This window comes from Lissotriton helveticus, chromosome 2_1, assembly GCF_964261635.1.
Source record: "Lissotriton helveticus chromosome 2_1, aLisHel1.1, whole genome shotgun sequence".
Classification (NCBI taxonomy): Eukaryota; Metazoa; Chordata; class Amphibia; order Caudata; family Salamandridae; genus Lissotriton; species Lissotriton helveticus.
The window spans coordinates 716963910-716981797 of record NC_136059.1 but is presented as its reverse complement, the minus strand read 5'-3'; the positions used below and the strand labels follow the sequence as shown (position 1 = coordinate 716981797).

Genomic DNA, 17888 nt, shown 5'->3' with positions numbered 1-17888 from the left:
ACTAACTAAATCAGACACAACTGGCTGCTTGACAGCTGGGGCAAGGTGGTGTAAACACCCTTTGCTTTAGATATAGTATTCCTATATCTAAACCTAAAATGGACACATATATTCCTATCAGTCACTCCTATGGCAGGCCTTAACAATCCTGAAGGCAGAGTGCATGGAATCATGTGAAATGGTGCTCTGGCATGAGCTGAGCCCGTTTGCAGCTTGCGGAACCAAGTCCTAATAGCTGTTCCATGATAACGCTATACCATATACTCTTAAGTGCTTTATGTACCTCGCGGTCATATGCCAACTTTGGTATAACATTATCAAAACATGTCGAGTAAGGTGTCATACGAATTGGAATACTAACCCCTCGCCAATTCTGGCGACGGGGTTAGCATTCCACCCTTCTAGAGGGACACGACATGTTGGTAACCTGTAACCCCGGTTAAAGTCAGACATAGCCTCAGCTCCACAAGATGGATGCTGCCACCGAGACACAAGTCTGCCCTCCTGCTGCTGGGAGTCCTCCCAGCCCAGGAGGCAAGGACAAAGGGTTTCCTGCCAGGGGCGGTGCCAGCACCGTCCCAGACAGGATTTTGTGTATCCTAGGTAGGCAGGGCTTTAGAGGAAGGTGACTGCAAGTGGCACCCCGGTGCTCACTATGCATAGGCCGGCTTGAACCAGTTCCAGGGGCACTCCAGCCCCTGACCTGGGGAAAGCCCGCCAAAGGAGAGGGGTGTAACCACCCCCCCTCCTAGTCCCACCCATAGGGCAGGACTTAGTCGCGTGCCAGCCCCTTTTTGCAGGATAAAGGTAGGAACTGGCCCCCTTCCAAATTAGATCAATCTTTGAATCCTGAACCGACTTTCTACGAGAGGAACTCAAGACTCTTCCTAAGATTTCTCCCTTGTGACTAAGGAGTAGTCACCCTGCAGCAGCAGGCACCAACAAAGCATCGCGGTCTGCTGTAAGTCTCTCCTCCGGATCAAGACTGCCCAGCACGACGAGACCCGGCTTCCCTGGCACCTCTGACCTCAACCTGCATCATCAGCCCAGCTGTGATCCGTGGGTGTGACGAGACCTCGAGGGACCGGCCATCTTTGAAGACTGCATGACGCTTGTCCAGCACGACCACCGAGTGACCCTCGACTGAGTGCTTTGGGGTAAGAGAAGCCCCGACCCTGAGCAGCTCCAGCACCGAAGTTCAGCCCCCCTGCATCCACGAGATCTGCGTGGGGCCCTTCTGCTCTTTGCTGCTCACCGCGTTGTCCAGGTCACTTGCCCGTTGGCTAGTGGCCCCCTTACGACGCTTCACGACGACAAACACCGCTGGTCTGGTTGCTCCAGACTAGCCCTTGCTCCCCTCCAAAAGAGGAGCACCCTGGACCCTCCTGGTCCACTCCAGATTCCTTTAAGTCCACCGCGTGGGCTTGCATTTGCCAAGACTTGTTGCCCCAATCCTGGGTCCAGCGACGTCAACAGCAGAGACCTTCGTGGGACAGCTCGCACCTCCATCCTGGTCGCCGACAAAGCCTCCTGGTCCGAGAGACTGCAGAGCCCAGCAGCGCCCACTCACCTGGTCGAGGTGACTTCGTCCGGTGCCATCCTGGTGCCCACCTAAATCACTTGTCTAGTGATTCAGAACTTGGTCCCCTCTGCTTACAGGTCTTCTTCTTCCCTGATCCAGGCTTGGATCACCACGAACTTCTTCACTGGCCGCCTGCCAGCAACTTCTTTCTTCAGGCTCCTGGTTCTTCAACGAGGGTTTCCGACGCAACTTGAACCCTATGCAGCTGCAGCCCCTTGGCTAGGTAAACTGAGTACTCCGGTGCTCCAGCATAGTCCAACACCCTAAGTGTTCGGATCCACTCTTGTTTTCGACCCACCTAGTCGGGTTCGCCCGAGAACAGTAACTTTGTGATTGTTAGTATCCATAGACTTGTTCCCGCATTACGCGTGAGAGTTCCCACTCTGCACACGGCGTCCCTAGGCCTCCTGCTTCTAATCCCAGGGTTCAGCATTGTAGGCCTAGCGTTTCTACAGTCTAGAAAAGTATTACTTACCAGCTAGTAACTTCGCATTCCACTTCTTGTGTATATGGTTTTTCGTGCCCCTCGGGCATTTGTGTAAATTGTGCGACTTTCAGTAATTCTTTAAGAGTTTTGTTGTGTGCTTAGCTCCCTGTCTCATAAAGAGCCAGGGTAGTCCTGTTATAAATAAATATACTTTATTTTTGATAACTTGTGTGGTGTCCTTTCACTTGGTGTTCAAGGGGTAATGTGATCGTAAAACAGCTGGCTTAACACGCCCTCTAGAGTCTTAGCCTTAGACTGCTCGTATCCATGCTACTAGGACAGCTGGTCTATCAGGTTGACTTACAACCAATCATCAATAAGGGTTGTCTGGACTGATACATAGTGATCACTAGAATAGTGAGCACTGCATATCAGGCCAACTTCTCACAGTTACCACGGCTCCAAGAGTGTTTACAAAATGCTTGGCGACAGTGGCGGCACATCTCAGAAGGCAACACGTCCATGTGTAGCCTTACCTGGACGATTGGCTAATACAAGCAAAATCGTACCAAGAGTGTGCAGCACACATGTCCCAAACAATCCAGTTCCTACACAGCCTAGGCTTTTCAATCAACTACACAAAATATCATCTGCAACCTTCCCACATACAGCAATACCTGGGAGCCACTATAAATACCTCAGTGGCAAAGGCATATCCAAACTCAGGATAGCCAGCATGCAGCTACTCATTCGCAAATTCCTGCCACAACATTCCCTGCCAGCTCAAGTCTTCATGCAGCTCATAGGCATGATGGCCTCATGCATATTCATTGTCCCCCATGCCAGACTCCAAATGCGACCATTACAGGAATGCCTAGCACGGCAATGGAACCAGGCTCGTGGACAACTAAAAGACCTAGTGTTGGTAGACAGTCGCACTCACAACTCTCTGCAGTGGTGGAACCCACAAAACCTTTCCATGGGGCGACTGTTCCAAGAGCCGGTTCCACAACTAGTACTAACAGCGGACGCATCACTGACAGGCTGGGGAGCCCATCTCCTTCAATACACAGTACAAGGGCTCTGGACAAACAAACAGAAACAGCTGCATATCAACCAACTAGAGTTGCTAGCGATATTCCTAGCCCTGAAAGCATTTCAGAAATACTTGTACAGCAAGACGGTGTTGATCCGGACGGACAACATGACCGCAATGTACTATATCCAGAAACAGGGAGTAACGCACTCTCCACAGCTGTCCCATCTGGCACAGAGCATATGGAAGTGGGTGATTCCAAAAAACATCTTTCTCCTCGCAGAACACCTTCCAGGGAAGGACAATCAGATTGCCGACCTGCTCAGCAGGCACAACCAACAAATACACGAATGGGAGATTCACCCCCGAGTTCTCCAGCCATTCTTCGAACAGTGTGGCCACCCAGAGGTAGCCCTGTTTGCCACAAAAGAAAACTTCAAATGCCAGTACTTTGCCGCCAGGTTCCCACATCCGTTGTCACTGGGCAATGCGATATGGATGAACTGGTCAGGCAGATTTGCGTACGCTTTTCCCCCAGCACCGCTTATCCCGCTGGTGGCACGCAAACTGCAGCAACACTCACTCACACTGATCCTAGTGGCTCCCACATGGGCGAGACAACCATGGTACACGACGTTCCTAGAACTGTCAGTAGTTCCTCATCAAAGACTGTGCCTTGCACCCCATCTTCTAACTCAGAACCATGGAGAAATAAGACACCCAGATCCCAATCAGATGAACCTAGCGATCTGGCTCCTGAGATCTTAGAGTTCAGGTACCTTAACTTGCCCCCGGACTGCATGAACATCATTAGGGAGGCAAGACGACCAACCACACGAGCGTGCTATGCAGCAAAATGGAAGAGATTTGTTATTTACTGCAACAATAACCAAATCAACCCATTAGACGCTTCCATACAAAACATTATATATTACCTGCTGCATTTACAAAGAAGTAACTTCGCATACTCTTCTATATGACTACACCTTGCTGCTACAGCAGTATACCTTCAAAACAGGCAACACCTTTCACTGTTTAGAGTACCAGCAATCAAAGCCTTCATGGAGGGTTTGAAAAGGGTGATCCCTCCAAGACACCCCCCTTCCCCAGTCTGGAATCTAAATATAGTGCTTACCAGACTCATGGGACCTCCTTTCGAACCTTTACACTGATGCGAACTACAATTCTTAACGTGGAAGGTTGCATTCTTAGTTGCCATTACCTCACTCAGAAGAGTGAGCGAATTACAAGCACTAACAATTCAAGAACCTTTCATGCAGGTACATGCTAACAAGGTGGTTCTTAGAACCAACCCCAAATTCATGCCTAAAGTTGTATCCAATTTCCATATCAATCAAGCTATTGAACTGCCAGTATTCTTTCAAAATCCAACGTCCGTAGCTGAGAGAGCCCTACACATACTAGATGTAAAAAGAGCACTACTTTATTATGTGGACAGAACTAAATCATTTAGAAAAACAAAACAAGTATTTGTTGCCTTTGTACCACAACACAAAGGAAATCCTATTTCAAAATCAGGAATAGCCAGATGGATAGTTAAATGCATTCAAATATGTGATCTAAAAGCTAAACGCACTTTAACTGTCCCCCCTAGAGCACACTCTACACGGAAAATGGGGGCATCCATGGCTTTCCTAGGTAATATTCCTCTTGAAGACATCTGTAAGGCAGCCACATGGTCCACCATACACACTTTCACTAAACACTACTGTGTAGACGTGCAAGCAAAACAGCAAGCTGCTGTAGGCCAGGCTGTCCTCAGAACTCTTTTCCAAACTGCTGCAGCTTGCACAGGTAGCCACCGCTAGAGGAGATACTGCTATTCAATCTATGCAAAGTTATGAATTCAGCAGCCCACATGCCTCGAACGGAATATGCTTCTTACCAGTATGTATCTTTTCTTGGCATGTAGGGCTGCTGACATTCATATCACCCGCCCTCCTCCCCAGTGCCTGTCGCAGCTGCAGCATTATCTCTGGCATGGCCATCTCTTACTTTCCTATCTCCATCTCTGCCACAATGGCGAAAAACAATCTGAGGATGGAGAAGATGCCCATGCGCACTGTAGTCCAGGGGAGGAGTCACCTATCTCGTGATACTTCGAAGACTCTTCCAAGACAACAAAGTGCAATCATCCGGACCCAACACTAGGCGGCGATCTATGCACAGATATGAATGTCAGCAGCCCTACATGCCAAGAACAGATGCATACTGTTAAGTAGCATATTCCTTTCTTTGTCTGGTATTTTACTGAAGAAGTCTTTGTGTTACCATTGTCTGTGGCAGAGAACACTGCTAACATAAATTATACAGCCAGTCTCCTCCGTCATGGGGACATTACTCCCCTCCAACAAGGCATTGATGGACCGCATCCGAGTCATATGAAACAAACCTGCTTATGCTCCTGCCATGAACTACCGCCATTGCTTAGCCCCAGGGCTCCCGACAGTTTTTATGGCTCATCCTTCTCTGAAAATTATTATTGTGAGGTTTCCTCTTCCTCTAGGTGGAACCTTCACTCTTTCTCCTATGTTTCCCCAGACAGTGAGTCAAAAAGGTTTGAGAAAGTAGAGTCCCGGGACCTTGCCCTTCACTTTAGGAACTAACTTGCCTTCTAGCCATTTATTCCCATTCGTTGTGGTAAATGGCACAAATGGTCATTCGTAAACTACTGAACCACCTTTGCGACCATTTTGCAGATGTTTAACACAACAGGAAAGATGTAACTGAACAAATCCTATGCTGTGGCTTGGACATAGTCCATGGGCTTTTTTTTTTACCATCTGTCACCATGTCTGGGTGTGCTCTATAAGGCTCTCTGGTGATATCCAGGCAAATATTATGGCCATTCCCTTTGAAGGAGCTTGTCTTTTTCGAGTAGAATGCTGATTCAGCCATGTAGTTTTTTAAGCAAAGCCACTTCATGACCCACTCCTTGGGACTGGCTTTCCCCCTCCACCGGACAGTTTCGCCAGCAATACCTCAAATTCATATGATATTCCTGGGACTGCCTTTTCTGCATCACCAGCCTTGCAGCATGCTCAGTAGCCCGAAAGGTATTTTTGTACAGCTACAGAAAGCATAGAGGTTCAAAAATCTGTCAAGCGCAGCACTAAGGTCGCCTCTTTCTGTCCGGCTCAACCTACAAAACCACTTTAATTCACTTTTGATGGACCATTTTTGACCTGCAAGGGTGTCCTTATATTTGTCACTCTGACAATGCCTCACCATGGACTGTTGTGTCCTCCAGATTGTCGAACAATGCTGCCTCCTTCCCTCCCACAATTTGCGTCTTCACTGTTCTATCTTTATTTTATTTATAGAACTTATAGAGCGCACTGTCGCCGTTACAGGCATCCTGGCGCTGGAGCTCCAAAGACATGACCGGGGGGACAGCAAAAAACAGCCAACTCAAACCCTAGGGAACAGCCAAGTTTTCACGGATTTTCTAAACGGGAGAAGTTTATCCAGTTGCCTAATCTCCCAAGGTAGACTGTTCCACAGTTTGGCCGCAGCCACCCCAAAAGATCTTCCCCCAGCCCTGACTTTTTTAAATCTAGGGACTCTCACCAGGCGTGCTGACGAGGAGCGCAGTGCTCTGGCGGGGGTATACCATGCAAATTTAGCTTGCAGCATTCTGGGTCCAAGCCCATGGAGGGCCTTAAAAACAAGGCAGAGAGACTTAAATCGTATTCTCTGTCTAAGGGGGAGCCAATGGAGTTCGGCCAGGGCCGCGGATGCTGATGTTCTTCTGGGCCACCCCAAGGCCATTCTGGCCGCCGCTGATTGAATTCTTTGAAGCCTATCAAGCAAAAAACTGGGAGACTCGAGCAACAGTGCATTGCAATAGTCGAGTCTACTCAGAATTGTACATCTGGCCACCAGGGCACGGGCAGAGGGAGGTAAAAATGGCATGATTTTGCGAAGGGACCTAATCAGGGCGAAGCAGGACGATACCGTTTTTGCAACCTGAGCCTCCATAGACAGCTTATTGTCCAGCATAACACCTAGGTTACGCACTGTTTTAACAGGAGAAACCCTAGTGGCAAATTCTGGGGGCCAGAGATTATCAGAGAGAGAGTGTGAAATCTTACTCCCCGCATAGAAGAGCAATTCAGTTTTACCTGCGTTGAATTGCAGGGAGTTAACCTGTAGCCAGCCAGCCACGTCCCTCAAACACTCATGGAAAACCTCAACCGATATTGAATCCTCCCCCTCAAAGGAAAGGATCAGTTGAGTGTCGTCCGCATAATTAATCGTATTGATCTTATAGAACTTAATCAGGGAGATCAATGGTTTTAAATAAAGATTAAACAAAATAGGGCTAATAGCCGAGCCCTGAGGAACACCATGTGGTACTGGGAAAAATGCAGATTGAAAAGGGGGGAGGGCCACAGCCTGCTGTCTGTCTTCAAGAAAGGAGCAGAACCATCGCAGGGCACAGCCCCTCACCCCAGCCTCCTGCAATCTGCGCAGGAGGATCTCATGGTTTACCGTATCAAATGAGGCAGACAGGTCAAGCAAAATCAAAGCGGTTGCCTGACCCCTGTCTGCACGCATTTGAAGCTCATCCATGGCCGTAACCAAGGCCGTCTCAGTCTGTATTCCTCACATAACATCAATGTGTTTCCCTCTCTTCCTCAAATGATTTTAGTAATTTTTGGGATCATTTTGTGACCCATAAATAATATTTATTAAATTTCTCATGCAGATCGATTGCCCCACTCTTCACACACCCCCCGTCCTGATGAAGACCCTCTAGCAAAAAGCAAGCCTGCATCTACCTGGGTCGAAACGTCGACATTCTTTTCTGTGTCCAGCCTCTTCTTTAAATTATCATTTGTGATTTTGTGTTGAGGCATGATTACCTAATCCAATATTAATTTGTTTTCCATTGTGTTAACTTTCAAGTATCTTTGTTGTATTTGGGTATTAACGACCAACCTTCTGTCATTCCCATACTTTCACTACTCCATCACTACCTTTCCTTGATCCTACCCTCCAGGGGCATTATATATGTTTTACGGTGTATTGATTTTTACAATGATTGTGAATGCTACACGTTGTGATTAAAACCAATGTTGTTATAAATATCTTTTGTATGTATTTCCAATTTTGAATTAATTGGTTGTATATCTGGGACCACTTATCTGCCCAGGTCCCAGTGACTTCTTGGGTTAACCCGTGTTTCTACAGCACGTCTCAGTCCCATGGGCAGGGCGAAAGCCGAATTGCAAATCCTCCAGCAGCTGGTGTTGCTCCAAATGTTTGGACAATAGAGAGCTGACCCTACGTTCAACAATCTTTGCGGGGAAAGGAAGCAACGAAATTGGCCTATAATTCTTAGAGCACTCTGGGTCCAGCGAAGGTTTTTTCAACAGCGGGGATATCAAAGCTGGTTTCCAACGAGTGGGCACAGTACCGCTGGTCAGAGACTGATTGCAGATCAGGCGGAGAGCAGGGAATAATTCCACCTCATACTCCTTCCAGATCTTATGCGGGACCTGGTCCAAAGGTGAGCTGAAAGAGATGTCGCACGCCAGCCTCCTAAAGTCTTCCTCCCCTAAGGTAGAGAACCCTAATAGTTGCTCCCCAGGCTGACGACAGGGGCCTGTGTCCCTGCTGAACGAGGTCCGGTCCATCAATCCCTGGGAGCAGCTGGGCACAGGGAGAACTTGGAGATCATTGATAATGACCTCGATTTTGTCACTGAAGAACTTGGCCAGGTTCTCACAGAGTTCCTGCGATGGTGGTATCGAATTCCTGGAGCAATCCGGGCTGGTGAGGCTGTTAAGAATATTAAAGATGCTCCTGGAGCTGTTTGAGGCGTTACAAATCGTAGAGCAAAAATACTCTGCTTTGGTGTTATGGATCAGGGTTTTATACTCAGCCAATTTAAGCTTCCAAAGCAGCCTATCTGAAACGTTATACCCCCGCCGCCATTTCCTCTCTGCCTGTTTGCAAGCTAGTTTGGTGGATTTCAAGGTGTCAGTAAACCAAGGGGCCGAGGCTCTGCTTTTGCACCTAAGTTTTTTTTAGCAGGGCAAAGGAGTCTAGCGTTGTGGTAATCCTAAGGCACAACGCGGTAAAAATTTTCGTCGACCTGCTTGTCCGGGGAGAAGCAATCTTTGACCATGAACACCGAGTCAGACCCACGCAGTCGTGCAAGGGCCTTCCAGTCCCTACACAGAACATCGGTAGTGGGCCGCACCAGTCGAGTTCGACCAGTATTGACGCTAACATAAAATTTAATTAAAAAATGATCAGTCCAGACCAACGGTAATGTATTCCCCATATGCAGCAGATGAGGGACAGAGAAGAGAAGGTCAAGGCAATGACCGTCCTTGTGAGTAGCACCCACAACCTGCTGAACGAGGCCCAAATCCTCGCATGAGTTGAGAAGATTACGGAACCCTACATCTAAGGGACCGTTTGGCCAAAGATTAAAATCCCCTAAGATTAGCAGATTGTTGTGGGAGGCTGCCATGTTCGTAAAGGTAGTTAGCAGAGATTGTTGTTGTAGAACCGTAAAAACCCCAGGAGGTCTATAGCAGATAACTCCAGTGGCAATAAGGCCCGAGGCATTCTTTATAGCCAGGCCCAGTAGTTCCACACCAACAACTGAGTCCATCTCAATGGTCCCGACTAGCCAGGGGGCCCTGTAAATAATCCCCACCCCACCCCCCCTTCCATTAGGTCTAGGGAGATGAAGGATTTTGTAGTCTGGCGGGCAAGCCCAACCAGGCTCAATCTCGCAATCAGGGCGAGTCCAAGTTTCTGTCATAAATAAAACATCAAGCTGATGTGATTCAATTAGCAATTGGATTTCTACACAGTGTTTTGGCAGGGACCTCACATTAAGAAGTCCGCACGAGAGAAGGCTTCCACCCAGGAAATCGCTCAAAGGAAGAGCAGAGTCAGCAAAGGCAAGAATGCCCCTGTCGGCAGAATGTTCCCCTATATTGAGCAAGGTATCCCTGGAGTAATGCCGAAAAGCCATCTCTGAGGAGGGCACCCTACCTTCACCAAAAAGGGCAGCGTGGCTGGCGCTGAGCGCTACCCTGGCGCGGATGGGCGCAGACGGGCTTGCCTTTGGCGCGCCTTCGGCGCGCCAGCCCGCTTTTTGAAGGTCTGTGGAGGAGAAAAGACTAGAGCGCTCACCTTGGCCCACTCAAAATTGCGGCCGTCCGGGTGAGTGCCTAGTCGCGTTTCCCTCCCTTCTGGGCCTCGAAATTTAGTAGTAAATAGTAGTCTGTCTTCTCTGAGTGACCAAGTTAATATACAGATCAGCAGCACAATTTATTAATTTTTTTTAAAAACTAGTAAAACTCAAAGTAAAATTCATTCAATTTAGCAGCAACAATCCTGGACAGATAATAAGTGCAAAACGAAGCAATAGGGCAAGGTTAGCAGCAGCTCCCGGCTCACGCCTCAGGAGCAATAGTGATATAATAATAGCTCTCATCACAGACTACCGTGCTCACATTCTGCAGCAGGAGGTTCTCACTTTAAGTAACAGGTCTGTGGAATTTGTTCCAGGGAATGAGAATGGGCAGGGATGCTGTATCTGTTATTTCTTGTTTCATGTTCTGGACATTTGTGTTCTAAATACCTTTCCTTTCACGGAGAACTTAAAGAGGCTTTCCCATGCACTGATCCTTTCAGCTTTGGATCTGACCGACTTAGTGGTGTCCGTTGACTTGCAGGACACACATTTTCATATACTGATCCAGAGTTAGGCTGGTAGCCTGTAGTTTCTTTCAGGTGTGGAAAAAGGACTGGGGTACTGACTTCAGTGCTCTGTAGTAGTACCTTATATAGCTCTGCAGTTTAACCTGGGTGGATCCTAGAGGCAAGGCACCATCTTTCGGTTCAGGAGAGCTTCATATTTCTGAATCCAACCTGGGACCTGGAGGAGATTCAAGAGTTAAGGTAATTCTATACATCAGAAAGAATATTACCAAATGTAAAAAAAAACTTGTTCTGTCCCCTTTTTTCCCCATCCTTAAATCCCTGTCATATCCCTGTGCATGTAGCATAACAAAAATAGAATTTACATTGATCATATGTGTATTTCTTACATTGAAATGTGTCTTTTTGTGTTAATTTCATAGTGTAAAGAGAGGATGAGGCCTGTTAAGGCAGCACTGAAACAGTTGGATCGACCTGAGAAAGGTCTCTCGGAGAGAGAACAACTTGAGCACACTCGGCAGTGCCTGATTAAGATTGGTGATCACATAACAGAATGTCTAAAAGAGTACTCCAATCCTGAACATATTAAACAATGGAGAAAGTAAGTACAATAAAGTCTTATTTTTCTGAGAAAAGTGATAGGTTTTAAAAACAAAACTTGACATAATTAAAATAAATTTGCAATGTGTCTTTTTTTATTTATGTAACTTCTGTATCGCACTCTATACTAAATGATTGTCATTGCACAATATGAAGTCCTTCCAGATAGCATGCATACAATCTTATTCAATAAATAATTAACTTAAAACATTCTTCCACGTTATAAAAGCAAACCTTTAGGGAGCCATCCTTTCAGGTCCCTCAACACTTCTTTAAAAATGAATGGGCAGTCCATGACGAGCTGACCTTGTCATTAGCATGGAAGTGGTTAACATAAAATTGATTAAGCCTATTTAATAAGCGTATATCGTATCCCATCATACAGTCTCCGTAATCAAGAATTAATTCACACCTCAGTGAATTGCTTTTTTCTGCATTGTGTAGAATGAAGAATAAAGTTATTTTTTGTAGATATATTAACAATCTCCACATTCATGCCCTTATATTATGGTTGTTGCTTGTGTAACTGTAGATAAACATGCTATGCAAACTCCTGCCATCTAGTGTGTTGGACTCGGTTGTGTACAACTTTTATTTCTTCAAAGAAGTCTTTCAAGTCATGAGGTATAGTGACTCATCCTGTAAATGGTAATGCGCATGAAAATCGGCCCCCTAGTTAAATTGTTTTCTTCCACCTTTGAGGTGGGATGTGCTTCACTGGGGCTCTGAGTCGACGCCAATTGGTGGTCTTCATCAGCGCCTCTCGAGTCTTCCACTCCTAGTATCCTCTACAGTTGTTTGCAGCCACTTTTCATCACCTCCACCGTGGTCCCTCCATCGGATTTATGTCTTCCAGTTTATCAACACACCACTCTGGTCTAATCCGTCAGAGCTCATTGAGAACGCGAGCACAGTGAAATAAAGACGATCTAGAACTGCTGTGATCGTCGGCTTGCTTGACGTGCCATGTAACAGCCCCAAACTGATAAGATCTTCGACATCTTAGGCGAAGACATCAAGAAGAAGTGGAAGGAGATTTTGAGGTAGAACAAATTGCAGCCTTTAGCCCAGAACCGGTTTTGCCTTTGGATCCGAGGTCTCAGACCCACAGCCCATTCAGGCCAGCGTCCGAAGAAAACAGTAAGTACTTGTTCTCACCACCATATCACTCACCTCCTCTCTAGGGGCCGGACATTGAGCCCACACGGGAACACCACCTTCCAGGCTGCCACAGCCTACCAACCTTGGCTTATATGTATAAACAAAAAGAATCCACACAGGAGTGTTAAGTGTTCTCTACAATGGTGGAGAACAAAAGTGTTTTTAAAATACCCCTCACACACCAAAAGGACCCTTGGTATCATTCTTCATCATTGGGGTCTTCGCACCCCTCTACGGGATGCGGCGTGCTACTACCTACGGCTGCGCGGGAGCACTTATCCAATGACTATGCGTGGTGCATGTAAGGGTTGGATGTGAGTGGGTGGTGGGGTTGTAAGTGAGTGATTTAAAAAGTACCTGGCTCGCGGGGTATACTCCCCCAAAAATTTGTAATGGGCCCCCGGGCTGATACTGTTAAAATGGTGAGATTCGAGGTGTTTATGTAACATTATGTACAATACCTCTTGGGTGCGTCGACATGTTTCGGAGATCAACTCCTTCTTCAGGACGGGGGGCACTAATCCCCACCTTACTCACGTTTTTATATGTAAAAATATGGTTAAATTTACAGAAAAGTGAAAATGTATGCAGGCTAAAATGTACCTGTAGGGATAATATCAAAGGTTTCTGCTAATTGCGCAACCTGGAAAAAAGAGGGAAAAAGTACAACGATTTTGCCTTCTACTCCTCATAGCATTCATGGTTCAGTGACCTTAGAAAAATATATGTATATGGTGTGGGTTTTTATCATTAGACAGATGTTGTCATTCTAATTGTGATGGTGACCCTGTAAAAAAAGGACATCGACAAGACAAACATACAGTTAACATAAACACACGCTCTATATTCTTTATCCATCTGTGACTCTGGGACTTATCTACTGTGAGTAGGGTAAACAAAAGGAGATATTAGGATGCCTACTTGATTCCTCTTTCCTATTAGCCTCATGAGCCACTGAACGTTAGGGGTTACTCGTGCCAGTCTGCTACGAGTCCTAGTGGAGAATGTCTCTTTGTTGCCCCTCACGTGGCTCCGCTGGGAATGCGGTAGTACGTTTGGGGGGCGTTATTTATACCCTCCTTGATGGTCTAATTGGATTCAATTAGCAGTAAATGACCAATTGTGACCGGAAGTTTATGCCCTTGTATGGGTGTTCTGGCATCCGTAGGAGGTGTCCATTGTATTTACGGCAAAAGCAGCTGCGCAAGTATCTTCGCTTATCGTTTGGTGTGCACGCGTGTTGAAAAATGCTTATACCTTTGCGAGCATGCGCGAGTGCGTGACAGTCACGTCTCTCTCTTGAAGCATGCGCGTCTTGTCTACGAGCTGTTTTCTTAGCTGCTATGATTAGTGAGAGCTCATTTCATATGTTACTACTGTGCTGTGAGGGGGCTATGTTTTCAGGAAACTATACAGGCAGCCTCTTATAGATAATGGGGTTAGAACCTACAGTGCAAATTCACTGTGTATGATAAAAACCATTGTAGTGTTTACTTTATGCCGATAAATGCGCCAGTAGGTACAGTGTGTATCAACACCTATCCCATCAATAAACATGTAAAATGCACTCAATGCGGGTGATTAAGACTCTGGCTACTGCTCTATGGATATTGAACTAACATTAAGTGTGTGTGTGGGTTGTTAAACGTGCCACACAATCTGCAACTTGTTGGTGGATCACCAAAAACATGGGATTGTTGTCTAGATATGACTGTGCTCATTAGGATGAAATGGGTGACCCTATACAACATCTCCCTGACCAGTATAAACAACAGGCACAGATGATTGTATTGGAAGGGCAAACAATCTCCAACACCATTGGGTTTGCTCTCAATGTGGCCGACACCACCGCCAGAGGCATTAACTCCAGTGTCCTGTAACCAAAAACCAGCTTGACTTTGTGTCTCTAGCTTTAAGCCTGAAGTCCAGCTACATCTGATCAACATGCCCTTTGATGGAGAACACCTCTTTGGGCCTCAAGTTGATCAGATGCTTGAAAAAGAATTTAAAAGCCACAGCCAAAGCAAAGAGCGTTCCCAAGTCTCCATGACCCCATGCAACTTTTCATTGCTAACAGTTCCACAGTGGTGTCAAAGCCACCTCCCCAGAGGCTTCTACTTCCTACCAGAGGCAGCAGCACCAGCCACAAGCCTCCTGAGGCTACCCCAGGGGTGCCTTTAGGGGAAACCATTCCAAGGCATGGTGTAGAGATTGGGCTCCTAAGGGAGCACCCGCCAAACAGTGAATTCCTCTCCTTTCCCCTAAATCACACAGCATCTGCCGTGGAAGTCTGCAGGAGTTTCTTCCTGAATGGTAAAAAATCACCTTAGTCCAATGGGTTCTGCTGTTGTAGAGCAGGATTACTGCCTGCAGATCACTGTCCCATCACCAAACAGGCGTCCATGTCTTCCCATTCCTCAATGAATAGCTGATAAAGAAGCAGCAGTGCTTGGCTCACACGCAAATCAACTTAGATATCCTCTACGATTTAGGTTACACCATCAACGTGGGCATGTCCCATCTCCAAACTCTACAAATGCAGCCCCTCCTAGGGGGAATACTGAACTCAGCCACTGGGAAAAGCTTATCCCAGTCTCGCAGGGATCCGAGCATTTCTGCTCCTGCTTCCTCTTTTTTGCCATATCATCAGCTAACAGTGCGAAAAGTGATTAACCTCCTGTGCACGATGGCCTCTTGCATCGTTCACTTACACATGCGTCCACTCCAAGAGTACCTGGCAGCACAGTGGTCACAAGCGGAGGACTTAAGGGACGATCTGGTGTTGAGTTGGGTTAGCACCCATAGCTTTCTGCAGTGGTGGAACAGCTGCAATCTGGTGCAGGGCAGGCCTTTTCTACACCCAATTCCCCAAGTAACCATCACCTCGGATGCCTCTCTCTTGGGCCATGTGTAAAGGACATGACTGTTTAGGGTCTGTGGACAGCCCTTCAACAGACTTTCCACATATACTGCCTGGAGTATTTGGCAATTTAATTGGCTCATAAGGTCTTCTTCTGCCACATACATCACAAAACAGTCCTGTTCAAAACAAACAACATCACTGCCATGTATTACCTGCAAAAACAGGTGGACAGGCACTCCTCCTCAACTCTCTGCGTTAGCACAGGACATTTGGCGTTAGACGATTTACCTCGGAGTATACTTCTTTGTGGAAATGGGGTGTATTATATTGTGCAACCTCACTGTTTATTACTCCTACCAACCTGTTTAGGACCAGTAGGTTTCGTCTGTCACACTTTCAGCTCAGCCCTGGGTATCTGTGGCACTGAGGAGCAAGGCTTACATAGAGGAACCAGACAAGTGTAAAGCTTTTAACTGCACCTTAACAATTGAAGAAGAAATCAACACAACACTATAGAAATCCAACACCAATTTATAAAAAGAGATTATATCTATACTACTATTAGAAAGAGAGAACACACACCTTTGAGCCAGGTAAACTCGGGAACCACAGCGCCAATCCACACACCCGATACATTGTAGAAATTGTCAGGGTGTGCAGATGGACATAGGCTATAAAAAATAAAAAATAAACGTACATTTATAAATATAACTTTTAAAAAAAAAAGTAGTGCCCTGAAAGTAGCGCCGGCCGCGACGCTGCTCTGGCCGCGACGTAGCGCTGGCTGCGACGTGCGTGATGACGAGGAGGAGCGGCGGACATGGAGCGGTGGTGAAGTGAGGAGCGCGGGTAGAAGCGGCGGCTCAGGTGCGTCATGGCGAAGAGGAGCGGTGGTGAAGTGAAGATCGCGGGAAGGAGCGGCAGTTCAGGTAAAGTAAAGGCTCATTGAAATCAGGGCGGGAGGGAGTTGGAGCGGGGCGGGAGGGGGGCGGGAGCGGGTGTGCACAGAGGGACGGGCGGGAGGGAGTCGGGCGGGAGGGGGGCGGGAGGGGGTCGGGGCGGGAGCGGGTGTACGCAAGCATCAAATGCTGCCCCCAGCCCCTTTCTGCCCCAGGCAACGCTGGGGCGGGCTGCTAGTTCTTATATAAATGTAGACACCACAACGAAAATGATCCAGAAGATTGCAGAGACATGGAATTTAAAAGGCATAATGAATCAAAACATTTCACTCAACAGCAAACAAGCGTTGGCAAATTAGAATGAATTTGACACAACTTTTATCAGGAAAACCGGGGCACATGCCAAAGCGGTTGGGTAGAGTTACTTGGCCAACTAACTCTGGCAGGGAGCTAGTCAGGGGGACTAGCAAGGTCCTGAAACATTAACCTCCACAGAAGAAGTTGTCTGCAAGCAATTCCAGACACTGTATCTGTGTTGCAGTAGATTCCTATGGAGTGGTCTTGATGCAAGGGAAGAAAAATGCTGAAGATGCTCCAAAGATGTTGTGGGGTGGATGCAGTTTACGGGTATCTTGCCGCGACTACTCCTTGGTCCCTAAGCTGGGATGAGGCTGTCCTGGTCACAGGGTCGACGTCCCAAGAAGTATTCTCCAGTCTCAGTCACACAAAAGAGGAGGGACGGGGGCACAGAATTAGTAAAAGGTCCATAACCCTTGCTCCTAAGAACATGCACAAGAAAATTAATAGGGTATCTGTTCCTGTAATAGTGTGTACGAGGGATATGAGCTGCAGATTGCACACTATGCATAGATTGCCACCTAGTGTTGGGCCCGCATGTTTGCAGTTTGTTTTGTTGTAGAAAAGTCTTTGGAAGTCACAGGATAGGTGACTCCTCCTTTGGATGATACTGCCCATGGTCATCGGCTCCATCCCCAGATTGTTTATTTCCGCCACTGGGCTCGGTTGTGTTTCCAGCGATCCGTGTTGAAATCGAATTCCTTCGGCGCGCAATCCTCACCAAGTTTCAGAAAATAAGTTTTGAACGCTTCTCCATTCAACGCTATTCTTCAACATCTAATACTTCGATTCCGGTCATCGGCCTTCGGGCCTAACTAGGCCTCAACTCCAGCTCATGGAAAGGACGCCATTCAAAAAATGTCCTCAATGTGGGTCGAAGTTTCCCCACACCGACCTTCAAGAGGTGTGTAACCTCTGCCTTTCTCCGGAGCACGAGGCAAAGGACTGCTCAGCTTGTGCCTCTTTCCGCTCCAAAAAGACTATCCGGGACCGAAGAGCGAGAAGAACAACGGCTCGATCTTCAACCTCCATTCCGGACGACATCTTTGAGGAAGGCCTCAACGTCCCTGAACAACAAGACGTCGACAGCGGTTCCGAACATGAAGAAGATTCGGATGTCGCGGACATCACTCCAGCGCAGCGGGTCGTAAGTAAGACCGTCGACCCCGACCCTACCTCGACACCCCCAAAGAAGGCCCCGATTACACCCTCGCCCTCTGGCTCGGTTGCACACCGACACTCCGCTTCTA

General features: G+C 47.2%; 1 protein-coding gene across 1 annotated transcript in view; it reads left to right on the top strand.

Moving 5' to 3' along the window:
* CHD1 (chromodomain helicase DNA binding protein 1) overlaps positions 1 to 17888 on the top strand; it is a 1592763-nt gene that overhangs the window by 1362944 nt on the left and 211931 nt on the right. The window contains exon 33 of the mRNA XM_078675438.1: positions 11181 to 11359. Within this exon, the coding sequence (XP_078531564.1) occupies positions 11181 to 11359 (179 nt within the window). The remainder of the gene's footprint in view (positions 1 to 11180; positions 11360 to 17888) is intronic.